Genomic DNA, 13,916 nt, shown 5'->3' on the forward strand with positions numbered 1-13,916 from the left:
TCCTAGTTCTCTATCATCACTCAAGGAATCACTTGAGTTTTTACCCACGCGACACTATCAACTTCGTATTAAAATGACAGACGGCGTAGTTACCTGACAACTGATCACACCATCCTAATTCTCTTTCAGCACTCAAGGAATCACTTGAGTTTTTACCCACGCGACACTATCAACTTCGTATTAAAATGACAGACGGCGTAGTTACCTGACAACTGATCACACCATCCTAATTCTCTTTCATCACTCAAGGAATCACTTGAGTTTTAACCCACGCGACACTTTCATCTTCGTATTAAAATGACAGACGGCGTAGTTACCTGACAACTGATCACACCATCCTAGTTCTCTATCATCACTCAAGGAATCACATGAGTTTTTCCCGTTATTTTTCAGCAGGTGTACACGTTTTGTTTTGGAATAACAGCAGGAGAGCTTACACGTTTTGTTTCCGGTATTCACGCTTTTTTGGACGGTCCATCGACTTAAAAACACCGCGCAAGTATTATCACAGAGTAGTGCGTGAAAGAAAGTTCCTTGAAAACCGTACGTATGGAGGAATTGCAAACATTCAAAAATCCAATTTATATGCACAGTTATGAGGTCTGTGAGTTTATTTAGATGTCTTCGGGAACTCAGGCCTGAGCAAGAAAGTTGCAATATCAAGAAAGTCAAATATCAATGAAGATCTTAGTTCACCAGTGGGAGGCTCCTTTGCACAGGAAGCCGGCTACATTATGGGTGCCTCAACGGCGCCTATTTCTGTCGTGAAGCAGTAATGTGTAAACATTACTGTGTTTCGGCCTGAAGGGCGCCGTAGCTAGTGAAATTACTGGGAAAATGAGACTTTACATCTTATTTCGCAAGGTGACGAGCGCAATTGTAGTGTCGCTCAGAAGACAGCATTTTTGGGTTTTACAAGAATCCTGAGCGGCACTGCATTGTAATGGGTAGAGCGTATCAATTACCATTAGCTGATTGTTCTGCTCGACTCGTCCCTTATTTTCATAAAAAATAAAATATTACAGTAACAGTACTGGTTAAAAATTAAAACATATGAATATTTTTTTATAGAAGAGGAGGACAAATAAGCGTTCGGATTACCTGATGTTAAGTGATCACCGCCTCCCACATTCTCTTGTAACACCAGAGGCATCACAGGTGCGTCGCCGGCCTTTAAGAAAGGTTACGTTATAGATATAATAATACATTTATTTATTTACGGTGTGTGTGGATTGATGCATCCGCTCCCAATAAATAACTCTTGAGTTAAATTTTTCTTTGATATTTTAACTTATTTTATAGTTAACTACTGACTTTTGAGAGATTTTGTCGCATCGCTTCACATACATTGTGATTGTAAAACGATGAAGCTGTAAACATTGATTTTAAAGTGTGGCAATGAGTTTGTTGCCACTTCTTCTCATTGAGAATATTTTTCGAACTGGTCGTTTATACCACGTTGTACCACGTATAACTTTTGAGGTTCATATGTGTTTTTTGACCTTAATGAATAAATTCAATTTTGATTGAAATAATGTTCTAAGAAATATACCTACTTATTATCAGATCAAATAAGAGATTGGTTGTATTTTAGACACTGTATGTTATAATTCTACATGTTAGTAAACCAACAACAGACTTGTACGTCACATAATTAGAATAACCCCTTTATAGAGGGTTGGCCTAACGCCTAGTAGTCTGGTTATATAAACCAAAAAAAAATGATTTAACATCTATAGTACTAACATTCTCGGAGCATGACGTCACGACACAAGTAAGCTTTTTAACCCTAATTCGTAAGTTTTTTTGTAACAAGTGCCTTAATTTTCTGCAGAAATAGGATATTTTTTAGAAATACTTGACACTATAAAAAAGAATTTCATAATCAGCCACCACACTTAATAGCGTTGTATTGGTAACAAACACGTCGGATCAAAAGAAAAAAAACATTCAGTAGATTGCACAAAACATTTTAATATAAACTTAAAAAGTCGTACAACAATATGAAAAATTATTGACTAATTATATTTGCGGCTGTTGACACCGCCATCTATATTATGCAATACTTCTATACACCTCATCGAGTAATATTACATCTTACAAAACAAAGGGAAATAAAAAGAATATTTATAATAAAAAATCTCATAACACTAATTACTTATCATAATAGATTTTATCTACAAAAAATACTGCAGCGTTTTGGCCAGTTTTCCAATCGAGCTATCATTACGTTAGAAGAGTAGGATAATAAATTACGGTTATTTAAATTATCATACAGCTAGACTTACACTAAATCAAAATATAAAAATCGTAAAAAAATAATGCACATTTCCGTAATCATACAACTTGTCATTATTGCGCTTTTCGATTCATCGAGAACTTGTACTGGTGAACGTAAATCAATCACATTTATAACAAACACTATTCAATAAAGATAATCTATGAAAATTAACAAGATTTCTGTCGCAACTTATAGTCTAAACACATGAACGGATTTGGTACGAATCATCGGACGCGTATCGTATTATTTATCACACAAAATTATTATTACTACAGTCCGGACCAATTGGTGCTACTTGCCCACGAGACCATCCGATGGTTCGGCTGAACAAAACCCGATCATGTGTTTCGACTATTACAGATGTACAACGTATAGTATGAATATTCCGTACTCCGTGCAATGAATAATAGTATTGTAACCATTGTACGGAGTCAAGAGGCGCCCTCTGCAGGCCACGCACCGTAAACGACAAGCTATACCCGCATAACTCAGCACAGCCCCCTACAATTCCTAACCTCGATTGAAACACTGAACTAAATTGCCAAGTGAAATATAAAAAAGATAAATAACACATTATCATATGAATTTGCATGCACCAGTTACTTAATGAATTGAGAAATATATCAATTTTATTCACACTCACAACTTTTATAACATCATAATAAGTATACCGTAGACTAAGTCCGGCCTTCGGAGAGGCTGCCACCAATGTACACGAGGACTAATATCTTTTTAAAAAAATACTGTTAGATTGAAACGTAGCTAGTACTATTCTATATTATATTATTATGTATAGTAATTATACAGTTATAAGGGTACAGTCATACGAGACATGATTATTACGCTATATGAGATCTTCGACGCCTTCGGGCGGTCGCCGCGCGAACCGGCCGCCTCGACCGCGTCCAAAACGATATGCAAGTTATATCAAATTCAAGTAGGTACACCAAATTTACACTACGTCTTATAAAGTATGAATTTATTTATGAATATTAAAAATATCAATTTATCTATTGGCTTTTCCACGTGAAAAATTAGAATTCGCATACGAGTAGATATATATAAAGTATACATTTTTATATATTTTCTTAGTTCGGAGGACGTATGAGTAGAGGCTCGCTCAGTAAGGTACGTCGTCGTCAGCGCACGCGGTCCGTCGGATCCTTATCCTACGAATAATAACATTACATCGATATCGATGATCGAAGACATCAAAGAGTCGACTCGGCTTTCAATAGTAAGAAAATAAATCGCCGGCGAGTCTGCGGCGGCTCATCGCTCCTATCGACAAATTTACACATCGACATAATCAACGAGAATAAAAAAGTTATGAAAAATCGTACGGATATCACAAGCGGCAGGCGGCGCGGGTCGCCCCCGCGGAAAATAAAAAAATAAACCGCGGCCGCGTCTCTGGCGGGTCAGCGGGTCAGCGGGTCGGCGGGTCAGCGGGTCGCTCAGTTGGCCAGCAGCAGGTGCGAGGGCGCCGGGGGCCCCGCCGACGAGCCCTCGCGCCGGGCCCCGAAGTAGGCCGCCGGGTCCGCGGGCGACAGGGCCCGCGCCGCCAGCTGCTGCTGCACGGCCCGCTGCTTGATGTAGTTGCTGAACTCGGTGGGCGACATGCGGTTGGCGCGCTTGCTGCTGCTCTTGAGCTTGGTGCTGCCGAACTTGGTCTGTGCGAACGTGGCCGTGGTGAAGGTGAGAGGCTGCGCCCGGAACGGTGGCGCGGGGGAGAAGGCCGCGGGGGTGGGGGGAGACGGCGCCGCGATGGGCTCTACGGGCCGGAAGCACTGCGCCTCTGGGTTGAACGCGCGGGTCACCTGGAACAATGGATTGACTCCTTTAATGAACAAGAAAATGAGAATACGATAGGGTTGACAAATGTTGCTATGACAAATCATTCAGACCCATTCTTCTGCAAGAATATTAGACATCTCTAGTTTTATTTGAGTTATACAATGGTGCAGTCTAAAGAAAACATAGTCGGTTGCTTTGGTCTACAATTGCTGAACTTGCACAGAAATATTCAAAAAACATGTTTTTTATCGATTTCTTGGCTCATCTATATAATACAACAGTCCTGAAACAGAGTAAATTACCTCTCTATCAGTCCTTTCTTCGGCGGCCCGTTCATCGCTGCTAAAGAGAACCTTCACCGCGCCCTTTTCCCCAATCCTGTAGGATACTTCACCTGTAAGTAAATAAAGTTTTATTTCAGTTTAAGAAGTAATTATGTGTAAAAGTGCGTGTGTTATGTAATAATTATTGTTGTATATTAATACAAATAAAGGGAGGCTTCTTACTACATGATACCAAGTAGGTTGTGCTACCTAATTCTTTGTCAAGCAGTAACAAGCATTTTTGTGCATCATTAAGAAGGCGTAGCTAGTGAAATTACCGGGTTCTGACTGACTTTGAGTTCAATCAATAATCATCAGCGGCACTGCTTTGTAATGGGCAGGGCGTTTAATTTACCATCAGGTGAGCTAGTTGCTCCTCTCATTCACGACTCGTGGCCACACCAGTGTGACTACGAGTAATTTTTATTCCTCGTGGTGAAAATCGGAAATATTGACTTCAGAACTTTGTTGGTCTAGTTAGGAGATAAATTGTCACACTATACCTAATTTTACAAAAGTTAAACATCTTTGCCTATTTCAACATATGGTACTTATTACACCACTAACGTTTTAACTAATTTTATATCTTAATAAAATAGTGTAGTTAAACCCGTGGTGTGAAGACGAGGAAAAAACAATTTCTATCCTTAATCATTCGTTATCTAAACTGTCGAGAATGTCGATATCATGAGAATTGAAATTGACACATCACTTATATCAATTACCAACAGGGTGTAGTAAAACCCTTGGTGTGACCACGAGGAATAAAAATTACTCGTAGTCACACTGGTGTGATAAACTGGTGTGACCACAAGTCGTAAATGGCTCCTCTCGTCACATTTTGTCTCATTAAAAAACCTATTCAAACTTAGTATTATGAAATATTGAACGGTTAAATGTGCCCTTTACATACGATACCTTAACAAAATACCAAGAAGAATAAAAAATCAATGATATAAAATATAATCTGTATAAAGAATATCTTAAATTCCTGCGGGACACAACTAACTTGTGGTCAAAACCCGAAGCCCTAGGCTGTATTGTGCTAGTTAGTCTTCCGGTGTAGCATTGTATGAAGTCGGGATATTTATGATTTCATAATATTTTGTTTGTTAAGAAACCTTTTCGTATCGCGTTATTTCAAAAAATCATTATTCCTTTTCTACCTCGAGAACCTTAGAGACGGTCTGCTATTACTACTAAATTGTAATTATTATGACGGGTACTATATACTTTTACGGGTACGATATATATTTTATTAATATGATGCCGAAACTTCGATCCAATTGCATGAATCGTGGTCGTGGTGGAACTGCGGAGGCGGCAAGTACTCGTCATAGTAATAATTACAATGTTAAAGTTCCTAAATGATAAAAGTTTAAAAACATATACTACAAATAAATATTTAACCTGCATTAAGATTATCACATGCTTTCATCAAATCAGATTTTCGAAAGATCTGAAACTGTTTTAAGGTGATTGATGGCTAGAATTGATAACAAGATAACATTCTTAGTGGCTTAGTTTAAATGAACACAGCCATATCATGTGATAACAGCGATCTTAAATAAAAATAGGCCTCAAAAATACCCACATGTTAAGACTTTTAAGTTGTGTGAAAATAACATAATACTTAGAGGATACAACGCGTGTATTTACTATTTAACTGAATTATAATATGAATAAAATAAATAGCCTTTAATATGGCTTAATAAATGTACGACTGAATTCGGTACAAAAGGTTATTATTAATTATCTATCTTAGGTATCGTCTCAACAAACAAAAGTCACGCAATATCAACTCTTCTCAGCCTACCTTACTTTAAGATTGTTTTTATTGGGTATAGGCATTTGTCAGTCGTCAGATACAAGATCAGAATACGTACCTGGGTCCACCCAAACAGCCAGATCCCGCGGTAAGTGCTCTAAGACATCCCTCACTGGCACTCCGGACTCCCGGGCCGCTCGCTCCAGCACCGGGTCCAGCGGGCCCCCAGTCTTGAGACACCTGAACGCTGAGCCCCGGCATGGTCTGTCGGGGTACCAGTGACCCCTGAACTTATCCTTTAAGGCCTTCTCCAGCTCTTCTCCGAAGATGTTCACGCGTCTTCGTGGTAACTTGTTGTATAGGTAGGAGATGACGAAGTTGAGGGCGACTTGTACTTCAATATGCATCGTTGTGGTTTACTGTGAACAACAGATGTCTACAGTTACTTATATTTTCATTCAAATGATTATCTAACGACTAGAATTTTCAGCCCCGGAGCTGCAAGATTCCAAGTTCGTCAGTAATATAATATATTGTAGTTGAAATTATTTATTAATGACTAGTTGTTGACAGATGTTGTTCTGTATAGAATAAATAAAATAATGTTTTTTATGAATTTGTCAGTAATATATCATTACATCAAGAATTATTTCGTAAAATATGCTCCCTGTTGTTTCACAGCAGTAGTGTCAAACCGTGCGTCAATAAATTCTCTCATAGAAAATATGTCCATACAAAACAAATATCGGACGACGGGGACACATCAAAGGAAAAACAAAATTGTTTTTGTTATTTAATTCCGAACACTTTCATATATTTTATTCACCTCTTAAACCTTCCCTGGACTTCCACAAATAATTCAAGACCAAAATTAGCCAAATCGGTCCAGCCGTTCTCGAGTTTTAGCGAGACTAGCGAACAGCAATTCATTTTTATATATATAGATGTAGCTGTAAATGTTGATTTAAAAGAGTGGCAATGAGTTTCTTGCCACTTTTTCTCATTAAAGCTTGAATCTTTTGCTCGGAATATATAATAGATATCGTCTATAGGTTATACTGGCTTGTTTGAAATGTGGTAAGTAAATACAGAACAAAATAGTGATAGTAAAATGAATGATACGCCCCCTTACAATTGTTATCAATATAATATATATTATTAATGTGAAAATACAATTTCTGCCTTATAGGAACCACACCAGCCAACATCTTTTACTATATTAAATTGGCTTTTATTAGTTTTTGTAAGTAAAACTATTAGGTATTGAAGAGTATATTCCTGCTTCAAATTGCAAATTAACGTCTATTTTAAGCTGCGGATCGATTCGCTCCGACCACTTTGAAAATAATCGATTTACAAACGTTCTCTTGTTGAATGTTTGTTAAATTGGAATATTATATATTTTACAATGAACGCTGGTGATAACGCCATGCCTTGCCACTTGCAATATATATAGCTGACCCGACAGACGTTGTTCTGTAGATAATTAAAAAAAATATGTTTTATATTAATTTGTCAATAATATTTCATTACATCAAGAATTATTTAGTAACATATGCTCCCTGTTGTTGTAATGAAATTGTTTGACAGCAGAACTGTCAAACCGTGCGTCACTAAATTCTCTCATATAAAATATGTCCATATAAAAGAAATATTTGAAATAAAAATAATTATGAGTCCCAAATCGAAATAAAAACTATCCTATCTCTCAAGTTGGACCAAACTGCACTCCATGAAGTAATTTCCATTAAAATCCGTTCATTAGTTATAGGATTATATATAGGAGTCCATCGAGGACTTTTTTTATTATCTACAGGACAACGTCTGTCGGTTCAGCTAGTATATATATATATATCTCTCTCGAAGCTTAAATACCTACAATAAAATCCCTTAACATAGAATATTTCAAAATATTTTTTATTAAGGAAAAATTGTGCGATATCTTGTGATAAGTAAGTGTATATCTCACGAGATTATTCGGTCTCGAAGACGTTGTGATCACTAATCTTATCAAGCACTGCCTACTTGACTGAGTTTGACTGATTGGATCGCTGACGCTACCTAAATATCCTTCTCGTTTCCAAATTGCTATACCTAATATAAATGCAGATTACTTACAATTATATGACATTTTACGTTTGTGTTGGACTTTTACTAAGAGATTTATCGTATATTATGAATACTTTAGAAAAGTTAATAAACTCTTCATTAATTTTATTTATCTACACCCATGCTTTAAATCCTCTATTAAAGATTCTGAAACAGTTAGCTTATTGCCAACATTAAAACAACCAATGTTCTAATAACCATTACATCATCCAAACGAGTGTTGTATTGTTGTACTGAATTTCATAACAACACTCCTATTTTTTTTTTCAATCCCTTCGTGCTCAAAGAGTTTTAACAGACAGCCCCATTCTTATTGCTCGTTGCGTGGAATCAGTATGGATTTCAAAAAAAGAACATTTTCGTTTACGCGCGTTCCACACTACCAGAAAGTCGCGCGCCGTAAAAAAAAGTAGGTTATTCGAATCCCCGCCATTTTTCTTCGATATTTTTATTGTTTTGTTTACAAAAAATGAGCGATTCATTTTAAACGCTGCAAAAGAACATAATAATCAAGTGAATTTTAATTATTGCACTATACAAAATGAAAATTACTACTAAAATAAATAATTCTTTCATTAATAAGCACTTAGATTATTTGTAGTAATGGATGATATTAGGTTAATGTTAGCAGTAAGCTAACTGTTTCAGTATCTTTTAGAGGATTCATATTCTGGGTGTAGATAAAGTCTTGTATGCAACTGTCGATAATTAGGTATTAAAACACTTGTGTGATACTATTATCACACTCTGTTTCGCCTCGTGAGATTAATCCACATTCGTGTTTTAATACCCCTTATTACACAACAGTTGCATAAATATCTAGTACAGTATTATTGATAAAAAACTTTCTGAATTAGTTATTCTTAAGTGTTAATCCCGCTAACATGTGTTAGTCTACATGAAGAATGTTACCCAAAGTCCGTCTGCACGTAAGGGGTTATACGCGTCCTCCACCGAATAATTGGCGCTCACTGAACCCATGAACGAACGACCGGATGACCGGGTTAACCGGCAAATTAAAACTTTGCTTCAACCGGAGGCGTATAATATTGGACGCGTGTTTCGCCTCTATTCGAGGAACAAAACAAACACACAAACTTTGGGACGAGAGTCAAAGTCTCTTTTTTAGCGGAATTAGCATTACGATAACTCAAAACTGTCTGTTTAATTAACGCAATGCAAAGATACTGAAAGTTTAATATTACTTGTGCCTGTCATGTAATTCTGTAGTGGCAAAGGTAATATAAAGACTTAATTTGGAATAAATTTACTTCGCGTTTAGTAATAACACACAAATATTATGATTTTTATTACAAGTACCTACGAATACGAATATATTTACATAACAGTTCTGCTTAATTCTTTCATTATTGAAAATTTAATTGAATATTTATATATTTGTATAGCAAATACGCAGTATACGTCTTAAATAAAATCTGAAAAACTAAATTTTATGAACGATGCGGGACTCGAACCCACGACTTTCGGCGTTCCGAGCCGGTGCTCTAACCAACTCAGCCAACTGTTTGAGTAACGTATCGTCATAGTCAAAGTCAAAGTCAAAAAATCTTTATTCACTGTAAAACTTTATAAGTTATTTAGTGCAAGTCAGGATGAAGTACAAAAGTTACAATAGCATTCAAATGAGTATAACAATATTCATTAACAAAATATAGAACATTAATTCCAACTATCTTTATCATTCAAATAATCTTTCACGCTATAATAGGCCTTAGATGTTAATTTATTTTTTACGATACATTTAAATTTTTTAATAGGTAACATTTTAATTTCATTTGGGAGTTTATTATAAAATATAACACAATCCACTCTAAAAGATTTAGCAATTTTACGGAGCCTAGTAGATGGAATTGCGAGTTTATGTTTGTTTCGAGTATTGACACTGTGTACATCACTATTCTTTTTAAATTGGCTAATATTTTTATGGGCGTATAGGAGGTTCTCGTATATGTACTGGCAGTGTACTGTCATAATATTTATTTCACTAAACTTTTCTCTCAATGAATCCCTTGAACATATTTTATAGACTGCTCGAATTGCTCTTTTCTGCAGCACAAATATGTTTTCAATATCTGCAGCCCTACCCCACAATATAATTCCGTAAGACATGACACTATGAAAGTAAAAATAAAATATAAAATCTTGTATGCTTTGTTCAACTCTCAGGTTACACTCTACAGGATCTACTTTACAGTTGATAATCTGCTCAACCCCAATATTTGCATATTAGGAAATTGACTTGTGATGTCGCTCTTGTAAATCTAAACATTATGTTATGTTTTTAAAGATTCGAGTCCCGCATTCATTCGTTCATAAAATTTTGTTTTTCAATTTTTATTTGTGTATTAATCCTAGAAGTGAGGGTAATTCTTTAAAATGATAACATATTGTTTAGTACACGTCTTGTTATTTTTTACTCAGTAAGAAACACTGCTAAATACAGTACTTACTACAAAATGACAAAATTAAAATCCCCAAATACGCAGTTGACAACACGACTTCCGTTTCGAAAACAAAATGGCGGCCTGAACGAACAGTGAAACTCAGCGTTTGGCTCTTGATATTTTTCATATCAAGTTAAGATAAGAATGTCGAACTGTGATGAAACAAATGAAAGAGACGTTGAAACGTGGTCGAAACCCTCCGCGGGTCGTTTGTGTTAGTGGCCGAGATAACTGTGTGTGGGGGGCTGTAGCGAGACTTGGAACGTGAACGATCCGCAGATAACTTGAACCTTCGCTTAGGGTTGTCAAAAACATTTTCACAAAATAATGAGCTTTTTCCCTGTTAGCTCGTTTGCGTGGACTACAAAATCCTAATATATTATATTTAGTTGTGAAAAATGTTACCTCAAGCTTGCTACAAATCCCCAAATATAAAACAAATACCCATATAAATAAAATATAGCAATCTTCATACTTGACGATAAAATGATTTAACAGTAAATCTTAGTTTGTTTGAATAATATTAGGGTATGAGATTTTAACACTTAAAATATAAATTTTTATTTTTGCCATATCGTCCACGAAACAAGGAATTTTGTTGCAAACACTGTTGAAGTTATCTTTTAGAGAGAAAATTGCCTACTAAAATCACAAATTAATTTAATAAATAGGAACAGGTGGTCACCCTATCCGAATAAAGCTTTTCTTACACAATTAGTAACGCTTCGAAAAGTTTTACATGAAACCGTGATTCGGGTCAAATACTTTGTTAGATAAGTTTCATTCTAACAAAAAACAATGTTACAGAATACAATATGTGTATTTTTCCTTATTACTATTACCTTTAATGTGAATTTGCCTTTACATGAATCGACTATTTATTATATCCGAAGTAAAAATACAAATACAATAGTACTTTTTTAATATTTCAGATTTATACGAATTAGTACCAAATGGTCTGTTACAAGTATGTTATGAGTCAGCTTCTGTCACCAGCTTTCTTTGAAGTAGGTACTTTAACGGCTACTTTTTCTGTCATGAAGCAGTTTCGTACAAACATTATTGTATTTTGGTATGAAGGGCGCCGTGGCTAGTGAAATTATTGGGCTAATGAGACTGAACGTGTCTCGAAAATATCGCAATCTGAATGCCGCTCGTAACGGGCATGGCGTATCTAATCACTTACCATTATGTGCTCGTCTCGTCCTTTTTCTTATAAAAAATGTCTAAGTAATGTAAAACGACGCCATGATGCGAGTCGCACTAAATCACAAATCGATCTATTACGTGGCGTTCCCGGTCACGTGCACTGCGCCCTGACACTAAATATGAAATGTAACCATAACGATGGTACCCACCAACACCCACCAACACCCACACACAGTCTATACATACACATTAAACAACATTATCGTTATATACTACATCGTTATAAACTACAATATTTTCGCGCTTTGAACGTCTTGCTTACCCAGTCACTTTATCTCATAAAAAAATAATGTATATACAGCAAAGAAAGATTCAATAAATACATTAAAAAACACAAATAAAATAAGGTATAATATAGTGTCCTTGTATATGATACCGATTGTCTTATATATAAGTACTAGTTATTTATCTAATATATAAACTTCTCGTGTCATGCTGTTAAACATTGAACTCCTCCGAAACGGCTTCACCGATTCTCATGAAATTTTGAGTGCATATTGGGTAGGTCTGAGAATCGGACAACATCTATTTTTCATCCCCCTAAATGGTAAGGGAGGTCCACACGAGTTTTTTTTAATTTTTTTTTACATTTTTTTTAAATTTGTTTGATTATGAGTCAACATTAAAAATACACAGAACTTCAAATTTTCACCCATCTACGATCAACAGTTACTTTTGTATCGCGATTTTAATATCGGCGATACAACGTTTGCTGGGTCAGCTAGTATAATATATAGATTCCACTAAACGCTGTTAATTACATTGAATATTCACCAGAACACTTCCACAAGTGAAACTCGCGCGACAACCGAACCTAATTGTTGATTTGTGTATATTTTCAGCTAAAGCTTGGAAACTACTTTTTCATGTAGCGCTAAAGAATGTGTACATTCACTTAAATTTATCTGCATCAAATGTCAAACAATAATGGAAACATGGTTCCGAAGCTGAGGGTAGCGTGATATTAGTTTAGAAATTAACGTTTTGCTATTACATAATTATATTCACACACCAAAATATAATCTCTCGAGCTACATTTGGAATAACGTAACTATATACTAAGCTAGAGGTCCCGGGTTCGAATCCTGGTAGGTGCAAGCATTTATATGATGAATATGGATGTTTGTTTCCGAGTCATGGATGTTTAAATGTATTTATGTATGTTTATATGAATTTATGTATGTTTAAATAAGTATATTGTATTAAATATATCATTGTCTTGTAACCCATAACACAGGCTATATATGCTTAACTTGGGGCAAGATAATTTGTGTAAAAAGTGTGTCAATATTATTATTATTATATACACAAAATATTTTCATACTTATGTTTTTTTAACTTGCAAAAATTAGTGGCCAAAGGACTCAATTGGCCCTACAATCTTTTGCGGTGTCCCAATGGAACTTGTTAAACCACCCCTTGACACCTTATGTTTACAAAAGTGAAGTTAACTCTGTAGCAACACTCTAGGTTAAATCCAATCTAAGCCCTTATCCAAGCCTTTAACATAAAGGCTGCATATGAGGGAAAACTTGCACATCCTAACTTGGACCGTAACCGGGCACTGAAGTTTAAACAAACACCTTTTAATTACAGGCCTCAGAGATTAGAGAGCGCGTAGATTCTGTAATAGTGCAGATGAAACTCCGAACACACCCTCTCTGAATGTAGTTCTTTAATGCGAAACCGTAGCATTTTTGGGAAGACCAATTCTTCAACCACTTGAGATATGTCAGCTCACTGCAAAAGATATAATATGATTCATGGAAAGAATCAATGTTAGCAGTGAGCTATAGTTAAACTGTTAACTGGGCTATTAACTAGCCACTGGGCTATCACAATAGATCACATTGGTCGCAGTGAAACAGGGCTGCACTGAACTGTATTAAGGCCGCTTTACCAGTCATATGTTACATAGTTATATATTTATTACGAGAAAGTGTAAATGATCAAGTCAAGATGTA

The 13,916-nt window shown here is 35.8% G+C and overlaps 2 protein-coding genes across 2 annotated transcripts in view; one reads left to right on the forward strand and one right to left on the reverse strand.

The window, feature by feature from the left end:
- LOC126966542 (uncharacterized) overlaps positions 1-13,916 on the forward strand; it is a 309,865-nt gene that overhangs the window by 144,819 nt on the left and 151,130 nt on the right. The gene's annotated exons all lie outside the window — the stretch shown is intronic.
- Positions 1,955-13,916, reverse strand: part of LOC126966543 (protein Tob1) — a 40,830-nt gene continuing 28,868 nt past the window's right edge. The window contains exons 2-4 of the mRNA XM_050810677.1: positions 6,288-6,588; positions 4,381-4,472; positions 1,955-4,101 (exon numbers count right to left, since the gene is read on the reverse strand). Coding sequence (XP_050666634.1) covers positions 3,739-4,101; positions 4,381-4,472; positions 6,288-6,576 — 744 coding nt within the window. The 5' untranslated portion in view covers positions 6,577-6,588 and the 3' untranslated portion in view covers positions 1,955-3,738. The remainder of the gene's footprint in view (positions 4,102-4,380; positions 4,473-6,287; positions 6,589-13,916) is intronic.

This window comes from Leptidea sinapis, chromosome 10, assembly GCF_905404315.1.
Source record: "Leptidea sinapis chromosome 10, ilLepSina1.1, whole genome shotgun sequence".
Lineage (NCBI taxonomy): Eukaryota > Metazoa > Arthropoda > Insecta > Lepidoptera > Pieridae > Leptidea > Leptidea sinapis.